Genomic DNA, 9,524 nt, shown 5'->3' with positions numbered 1-9,524 from the left:
TGGAGAGGAGTGGGGGGGGGCCCGATCCCCAGCTGGAGAGGAGTGGGGGGGGGCCGATCCCAGCTGGAGAGGAGTGGGGGGGGGCGATCCCAGCTGGAGAGGAGAGTGGGGGGGGGGCCCGATCCCAGCTGGAGAGGAGTGGGGGGGGGGCCCGATCCCAGCTGGAGAGGAGTGGGGGGGGGGCCCGATCCAGCTGGAGAGGAGTGGGGGGGGGGGGCCCGATCCCAGCTGGAGAGGAGTGGGGGGGCGGGCCCGATCCCAGCTGGAGAGGAGTGGGGGGGGGCCGATCCCAGCTGGAGAGGAGTTGGGGGGGGGCCCGATCCCAGCTGGAGAGGAGTGGGGGGGGGGCCCGATCCAGCTGGAGAGGAGTGGGGGGGGGGCCGATCCCAGCTGGAGAGGGAGTGGGGGGGGGCCCGATCCCAGCTGGAGAGGAGTGGGGGGGGGGCCGATCCCAGCTGGAGAGGTGTGGGGGGTAGGGGCCGATCCCAGCTGGAGCGGAGTGGGGGGTGGGGAGGAAACCGATCCCAGCTGGAGAGAGTGGGGGGGGGCCGATCCCAGCTGGAGAGGAGTGGGGGGGGGCCGATCCCAGCTGGAGAGGAGTGGGGGGGGGCCGATCCCAGCTGGAGAGGAGTGGGGGGGGGGCCGATCCCAGCTGGAGAGAAGGAGTGGGGGGGGGGCCGATCCCAGCTGGAGAGGAGTGGGGGGGGGGCCCGATCCCAGCTGGAGAGGATGGTGGGGGGGGGGCCCGATCCCAGCTGGAGAGGAGTGGGGGGGGGGCCCGATCCCAGCTGGAGAGGAGTGGGGGGGGGGCCCGATCCCAGCTGGAGAGGAGTGGGGGGGGGCCCGATCCCAGCTGGAGAGGAGTGGTGGGGGGGGGGGTCCCGATCCCAGCTGGGAGAGGAGTGGGGGGGGGGCCCGATCCCAGCTGGAGAGGAGTGGGGGGGGGCCCGATCCCAGCTGGAGAGGAGTGGGGGGGTGGGCCCGATCCCAGCTGGAGAGGAGTGGGGGGGGGCCCGATCCCAGCTGGAGAGGAGTGGGGGGGGGGCCCGATCCCAGCTGGAGAGGTGTGGGGGGGGCCCGATCCCAGCCTGGAGAGGAGTGCCTGGGGGGGGGCCGATCCCAGCTGGAGAGGTGTGGGGGGTAGGGGCCGATCCCAGCTGGAGCGGATGTGGGGGGTGGGGAGGAAACCGATCCCAGCTGGAGAGGAGTGGGGGGGGGCCGATCCCAGCTGGAGAGGAGTGGGGGGGGGCCGATCCAGCTGGAGAGGAGTGGGGGGGGGGGGGCCCGATCCAGCTGGAGAGGAGTGGGGGGGGGGCGCGATCCCAGCTGGAGAGGAGTGGGGGGGGGGCCGATCCCAGCTGGAGAGGAGTGGGGGGGTAGGGGCCGATCCCAGCTGGGGTGGAGTTGGGGGGGGGGGGGCCGATCCCAGCTGGGCGGAGTTGGGGTGGGGGGGTGCGATCCCAGTTGTGGGGGGGCCGATCCCAGCTGGGGCGGAGCGGAGTGGGGGTGGGGGGGTGGCCGATCCCAGCTGGAGTGGAGCGGAGTGGGGAGGGGGGGAGCGATCCCAGCTGGAGCGGAGTGGGGAGGGGGGAACGATCCCAGCTGGAGCGGAGGGGGGAGGGGGGAACGATCCCAGCTGGAGCGGAGTAGGAGGGGGTTGGAACGATCCCAGCTGGAGCGGAGTGGGGGGGTGGCCAATCCCAGCTGGAGCTGAGGGGGGGTGTTTTTTGATCCCAGGTTACTACAGTGGGCCTCAATCTCCCTGGGTCAGGGAAGAGATGAATAAGCCTGGCTTCCTGCTCCTGATTCCTGCTGGAATGTGGATATTTTGGGATTAGACTGCGCTCAGAGCCAAATAACCTTCTGACACACGTGGAAATACACCTACTTGGTGAAGGCTCCTGAGAAGATTCAGCACCTTCAGGAGAGAGTGTTGAAAGCCAGGTGTGCTAGTATTCCCCGCCAAGCATTGTCCATATTGTGGGGTTAATGTGCTCGACCTCCCTGATATCTGGCCCCAGAGTACCGAGAGAAACTAAAGCCATGATACATCTCCTCGTCAGGTGTCAGCCGTGGCTCAGTGAATAGCTTTGTTTCATCTCCAAGTCGGAAGGTCATGGGTTCAAGCCCCACTCCAGGGACTTGAGCACAAAATCTAGGCTGACACTCCCAATGCAGTACTGAGGGAGTGCTGCATGGTCAGAGGTGCCGTCTTTCAAATGAGACCTTAAACCGAGACCCCATCTACCCTCTCGGGTGGACGTAAAAGATCCCATGGCCACTGTTTCGAAGAATAGCAGGGGAGTTCTCCCCGGTGCCCTGGCCAATATTTATCCCTCAATCAACATCACTGAAGCAGATTATCTGGTCATTATCACGTTGCTGTTTGTGGGATCTTGCTGTGCGCAAATTGGCTGCCGCGTTTCCTACATTACAGCAGTGACTACACTTCAGAGTACTTGCTTGGCAAGGTTACTGTAATGTGATAGACCTCTCGAGCGGCTGGTGTTACCCGAGGCCCAGGGTTTTGATGGTGCCTGAAGACGTAATGCTGTGAGATCCATTAGGACGTAACCAGACCCATTTCCAGGTGCTGAAATCCAGGGATTTTGTTTGCCTCTGCAGGGATTGAGATAACACTGGAGATTCAGCGAGACGTCGGGGCAAAGGCCCCTCTGAAGGAATTCAAAGAGAAGATGCTGACTGACAAGGATTACTGGGGCAAGATTACACGACTGAAGGAAGATGTGGAGACATTTGCCTCAAAGTTCCCAATCCCCGGGTTGCCCGATCTTTAAAGGGGCAGAGCACAGTGCGCAGGATCTAACCATTGTAGCTCGGATGTGGGACCTGTTTTGTTTTAAGTCGGGGATAAAGCTTTTCCAGCTCCCATTTCTGAGTGATCAAAAAATTATAAGCAAGGTCACTGGTGTCTGAATAAGACCAATTCCTTTCTTAATAGATGAGATTCCAGGATTTTCACTGGTGTTTTGGGGCATCATATTCCATGATTCCAGCCATTTTCCTGCGATAATGGAAAACCAATGGCCTTGCCTATAATTCTGAAATGGACTCCTGCTTTCTGTAATCGGGATCACTGGCTTACAGTTGATGATAAAATCATTTTTGATAGATAGAATTTGGGGATTTTTACCAATTTGTACAACTATTTCCATGAAAACCACAAACCAGCTTCCTTAATTGTACTTTGTGTTGATGTTGACTCCCCACCCAAGGGATTGTGGTGCCAATTAATGTGCCTTATTTAAAGATCTATTCCTATTCTCCGTTGCTCATATACACCATCCTAATTCAGCGGATTTTCTAAAGGGGGAACTGAACGCACATTTTGATTCTGAACACATTGAATCTTTTTTTAACCTGAATTGAAAAGAGTAGAGAATTTACTTACTAATGTGACATCGCTTTCCGTCAAACCATTTAAGTGTTTCTGAAGAGTTGACCTAGCCTTGCTCCCTCTTTTCTTCCCCCTTCCCCATCTCCCAAGTATTTTCTCCCTCTCTCCAAGCCAGGAATCCACTGCAGCCTCCTACAACTTCTTTGTCGGAAAGTATGAGATTGTTGGCTGCCAGTCTTGTTCTCGGCCCACACCCTCCCCCAATCGGGAGAGGTCCCGACTGCTGTGGAACAGAGTACACCTGACTTTGACACAAAGGCTTGCCAGCTATTGCCCACTAGGTCAATAGTATCTTTCAAAGTGTTTGTTAAGCTCCGTGCTCGTTGCAATTAAAGGAACAGGCCCGAAAAGGAAATCTCTTCCAAGTTTATTTACGTACACATTGCTGATTAAAGGCTACGAGAGTTGCACAAAGTACAAGAGCTTGGTAGCATTTAAAACAAAATGAGGGCCAGTGTGAAAAATCTGCATTTTGGATCTTTTAGGTCATTTTGGCTAGTCGATTTTAGATGAGATTTTTGTTGGGTAAGGGTATCAAGGGATATGGAGGTGAGGTACAGATCAGCAATAACCTAATTGTACGGCGGCACAGGCTCGAGGGGCTGCATGGCCTGCTCCTATGCAGTTCAATGTGGGAAGCACGCAAATTGATTAGGGGAAGTTTTAAAAGGAACAGTGCTACAGAGTACTGATCAGGAAAGATCTCAGAGGTGTAATGGATATCTCTCAGTACAGTGCTCGGTTATATTTAAAAAGACAAAGAAGGTATCGGCTTGAATTATCAGAGGGACAGAGTACAAAGTGGTTAGGATCTGTAATGCTCTGCCCAAGGGAGTGCTGGAGGCAGATTCAGTCATGGCCTTCAAGAGGGAACTGGATAAGTACTTGAAAGGAAAAAATTTGCAGGGCTACAGGGAAAGGGCGGGGGAGTGGGACTAGCTAGATTGCTCTTGCAGGGAGCCAGTGCAGGCTCGTTGGGCCGCATGGCCTCCTTCCATGCTGTGTAACCATTCTATGATTCTATGAAAAAGAGCACTGGAAAAGGTCTTAAAAAAGATTTACAAGGATGATACCAGACCTGAGAGCAAAGACTGAACAGGCTTGGGCTCTTTTCTCTGGAAAAGAGAAGGCTGAGGGGTGACCTGTTCAAAATTATGAAGGGGTTCGATAGGGTGGTCGTAGAGAAGATGTTTCCACTTGTGGGGGAGACCAGAACTAGAGGCTGTAAATATAAGATAGTCACTAATAAATCCAATGAGGAATTCAGGAGAAACTTCTTTAATCAGAGAGTGGTGAGAATGGAGTGGTTGAGGCGAATATCATAAATGTATTTAAGGGGAAGCTGGATAAGTACATTAGGGAGAAAGGAATAGAAGGATAGGGTGATAGGGTGAGATGAAGTAGGGAGGGAGGGAGGAGGCTCATGTGGAGCATAAACACCAACATAGACCAGTTGGGCCGAATGGCCTGTTTCTGTGCTGTAAAATTCTACGTAAGAATGGAAGTGATTGCTGTGTGAGTTGTTGCTCAGACCCTGCCTGGAATGTTCAGGACTGGTCACTTAATCACAGGAGGAGATTATTGGCCGCTGAAGGGACAGACCAGTGATTCCAGATGTCTGGAATTGAAACTGAGGAAGGGTGAAGAAAGTTGGGCTTGTTCTCTCTCAGGGAAGAGTGGGAGTGAAAAGGGGAAACTTGCAGTTGAGTTAATGGATGGTTTCAGGACTGAAAGCAACAGGTTCTGTTCGGTGGTGAAGGGTTCAAATATCACAAGGGAACAAGTTGGATTTTACAGCATTTGGGTCTTGTATTTTCTTTCTTTTTTAAATTCCCACAATATTTAAAAAAATTTATTGACCATATAGAATGCAGAATGAATGCTGTTATTTTACATTCCTTATATTGTCAAAATCAAGCTGCAAAACTCCCCAAATCCCAACAGCAAAGTAGGGAGGCACTGCTCCCTCCGTGCAGTTAGAAGGCCGTAGTTTGTAGCCAGACTCAGTCGTGAGGAGGCCGAGGACTTTGTTTGCGGTGATGTTGACTGTGCACCGGAATCGCTGGTTAATGGCAGTGCCACTCGTCCGCCTGTAAAATCAAAGAGGTTCCAGCCTGGCCAACTAAAGACCTTGGTTATTGCTGGGCAGGTGCACCGGGTGTTGCAGCGCCAGCTGAAAACAGAGCCGCTGGCTCAAATCGACCAGAATGGCTCTCTGAGAACATCGTAGCTCAGCGTGGTATAGAACACACCACAACGTTGCACAGCGTGGTATAAAACACATCATAGTTCAGCAAGGTATAAAACATCATATTGTAGCTCAGCAAGGTATAAAACACCATCGTAGTTCAGCGTGGTATAAAACACCATCGTAGTTCAGCGAGGTATAAAACACCATCATAACTCAGCAAAGTATAAAACACATCGTAGCTCAAAGTGGTATAAACCACCATCGTAGCTGAGAGTGGTATAAACCACCATCATAGCTCAGTGTGATATGAAATACCATTGTAGCTCAACATGGTATAACACCACATCATAACTCAGCATAGTATTATAACATCGTAGCTCAGCCTGGTATACAACACACCAATACAAACTGCAAAGCAGCTGTGAAACAAAAACAAATTCTAAATGGCTTTCAGAAGTAACTAAAGAATGTGTGGAGATCAGCGCATATCTGACAAAAACACGGCATCAGTTCTACTTAACAAGGTACTTGTGTTGTACATGAAGGAGACGAGCTCTTTGATTACCCGTTGACAGTCACCTAGAGGAGGTTGGTGAGGAAGAAACCCGAACTTTCAGGATGCATAAGATTTATTGATTTTAGAATAGAATTATATTTTAAAATATAAAATATTTTGAAGCATATCGATTTCAAAATCTTCATTCTCGCCTTCAATATAAGATGGATGCTAATAAATCCAATAAGAAATTCAGGATAAACTTCTTTAAGAGAGAGTGGTGAGAATATGGAACTTGCTACCACGTGGAGTAGTTGAGGTGAATAGCATTGATGCATTTAAGGGGAAGCTGGATAAACACATGAAGGAGAAAGGAATAGAAGGATATGTTGATAGGGTGAGATGAAGTCTGGTGGGAGGAGGCTCATGTGGAGCATAAATGCCGGCATAGACCTGTTGGGCCGAATGGCCTGTTTCTGTGCTGTAAATATTATGTAATTCTATGTAACTTCTTCAATGGCCTCACCGTTGACTGCTGAACTGTTCTTCAGCCCTACGCCCCATCACACACCCTCCAACCAAACCTTGGGCCCTACAACCTGGCACAGCCTCTGATTATAGTCCAGTGCCCTTAACCTCCTTTCGCTCCGCACCATCATCATCTCTTCCCAACTTTAAATGCCTCCTCAAAATCTACCTCCCTCAGCTTCCCTGCTCCGTGCCCACTGCTCTCCCTTTGTTAGGTGAAAGGATCAATATAAACGTATGTTCTATTACTGTAATTTAACTTGCACACTTTTTTTCTCAGTTGCAAAATATTGTACTTCCCGAGCACAACCAGCAGCAGGTGATACAGTGCAAGTAACTGTTTCGAAGCTACCCTTCCCACATGCATTGTGTGAATACTGCCACTAAGGGGTGTCTGTGTACAGCGATCAAACACTGACCAAGGACACAGTTCACTGCAGTCAGTGCATTAGTGCACACTCTGACTGCCGTCGCAAACAATTAGAGCCCGGTACTGTCACCTGGTGACAGCTAGTGGTATTTTATCTGTGGAAATTTTACCTGCTGGTCCCAGGTTAATAATTATAGAAGGATTTGGTGTCTGAGGCACAACCTGGTAGCTACATAGCTGTTGAGTTGGAATCTTGACTGGGAAGCCTGGGTTTGAGTCCCAGTTGTTGCTGATATTCACTGACAGGCTTCCCAAAGAGGAGAAGTAGTTCGACCAGGTCTGGTTTGCCAGTCCAGATGCAAACAGAGTGCAAAAGGATGCAGTATTGATTGTACTTTAAAATGATTGTATTTTTTGGCCGGCCTCCCATCTTCCACCCTCCATAAACTTGAGCTTATGCAAAACTCTGCTGTCCGTATCCTACCTCGCACCAAGTCCCGTTCACCCATCATCCCCTGTGCTCGCTGACCTACATTGGGCTCCCGGTCCTGCAATGTCTCGAATTTAAAATTCTCATCCTTGTTTTCAAATCCCCCCATGGCCTCGCCCCTCCCTATCTCTGTAACCTCCTCCAGCCCTCCAACCCTCCGAGATCTCTGCGTTCCTCCAGTTCCAGCCTCTTGTGCATCTCTGACTTCTTTCACCCCACCACTGGCAGCCGTGACTTCAGCCGTCTAGGCCTCAGGCTCTGGAATTTCCTCCCTAAACGTCCCACCTCTCCTCCTTTAAGAGGCTCCTTAAAACCTACCTCTTCATCTGTCATAATTGTCTCCTTCTTTGGCTTGGTGTCAATTTTTGTCTGATTATGCCCTTGTGAAGTGCCTTGGGATGTTTTACTACGTTAAAGGCGCTATATAAATGCAAGCTGTTGGTAAATAAAGTCTTGATGTGTGGAATAAAATTAATTGATAGCAACTTCATTTCCATCTTATTTGCTCCTCGATTGTAACTCATTAGTGGGAGATCTTCGATACAAACTGCACCGTCAGTGGTCTGAAGAAATAAGCACAGCTACCTGGGTGAGGCTAAGCCAAACACAGAAAAAAAAATTCTATGGTGCAGGTTAAGTGGGACATTCAGAGTTGATCAGTGCAGAATGTGAAACATTGAAAGTACAGAGGTGAAATGCAACCCAAACAATTCATGTTGGTATCCCTGCTCCTGTATTCTTATACGTGACAGATATTAGGAAATTATTTGTTCTCCGGATGTGGATGATGCAGGCATTTATTGCCCATCCCTGATTGCCCCGGAGAAGATGGTGGTGGGCCTTCTGCTTGAACTGCTGTAGTCCGTGTGTTGATGGTCATTTTACAACTTGTGATTTGCAAGGCCATTTCAGAGGGTAGGGTGGGACTGGGGACACGTGCAGGGCATACCAGGTAGGGGTAACTAGTTCCTCTCTGGGAAAAAAATGAACAGATTTATTGAATTAAATTTTACACCTTGCACTGGTGGGATTTGAACTCACAACCTCTGGTTTGCTAGTCCAGTACCAGTACACCACTGTATGCATAAATGTACCCCACCCCCAACCACATGCATTTCTCCAGTCTGCAGAATCACATTGACATTGAGTGCCAATAGGCCATCTAACGGTGGAGGACGTCACAGCCAAGCCCTGGTCAGGCTCTCAGCCAAGGTGATGACTATACTGTTTTCGGTAAGCGGTGATTGTTTTTACAACTCATTGGCTTGCTGGGCCACTTCTGAGGGCTTTAGCCTCAGAGTGTGGGACTGCAGTCAAGTGTAGGCCACACAAGGTAAAGGTGGCAGATTCCCTTCCCTGAGGGCATTAGTGAACCAGTTGGGTTTTTAGAAACAGGATAGCAAGCTTTCTGGGTTAGATGAAGTAAGGTGGGAGGATGCTCGTGTGGAGCACAAACACCGGCATGGACCAGTTGGGCTGAATGAACATAAGAAATAGGAACAGGAGTAGGCCATATGGCCCCTCAAGCCTGCTCTGCCATTCAATAAGATCATGGCTGATCTTCTACCTCAACTCCACTTTCGCGCCCTATCCCCATATCCCTTGATCCCCCTAGCGTCCAAAAATCTATCGATCTCAATCTTGAATATACTCAACGACTCAGCATCCACAGCCCTCTGGGGTAGAGAATTCCAAAGATTCACAACCCTTTGAGTGAAGAAATTTTTCCTCATCTCAGTCTTAAATGGCCGATCCCTTGTCTTGAGACTATGACCCCTAGTTCTAGACTCAACTCTCACCATCTACCCTGTCAAGCCCTCTAAGAATTATATACATTTCAATGAGGTCACCTCTCATTCTTCTAAACTCCTGAGAATATAGGCCCATTCAACTCAATTTCTCTTCAATGGCCTGTTTCGGTGTGGTAAATTCTGTGTGATTCTGTGCCATTTCTCTGGTGGTAGTCCGTGAAGTACCAGATCCAACTGTACAGGTGGCTACATTGGGATTTGAAATCACAATCTGTGGGTT

General features: G+C 50.4%; 1 protein-coding gene across 1 annotated transcript in view; it reads left to right on the top strand.

Moving 5' to 3' along the window:
- shmt1 (serine hydroxymethyltransferase 1 (soluble)) overlaps positions 1-7,978 on the top strand; it is a 28,423-nt gene extending 20,445 nt beyond the window's left edge. The window contains exon 10 of the mRNA XM_068003733.1: positions 2,605-7,978. Within this exon, the coding sequence (XP_067859834.1) occupies positions 2,605-2,798 (194 nt within the window). The 3' untranslated portion in view covers positions 2,799-7,978. The remainder of the gene's footprint in view (positions 1-2,604) is intronic.
- The last annotated feature ends 1,546 nt before the right edge of the window (positions 7,979-9,524 follow it).

Source organism: Heptranchias perlo, chromosome 22, assembly GCF_035084215.1.
Source record: "Heptranchias perlo isolate sHepPer1 chromosome 22, sHepPer1.hap1, whole genome shotgun sequence".
Lineage (NCBI taxonomy): Eukaryota > Metazoa > Chordata > Chondrichthyes > Hexanchiformes > Hexanchidae > Heptranchias > Heptranchias perlo.
The sequence above is the reverse complement of the archived record's forward strand: the minus strand, read 5'-3'. Positions and strand labels throughout refer to the sequence as shown.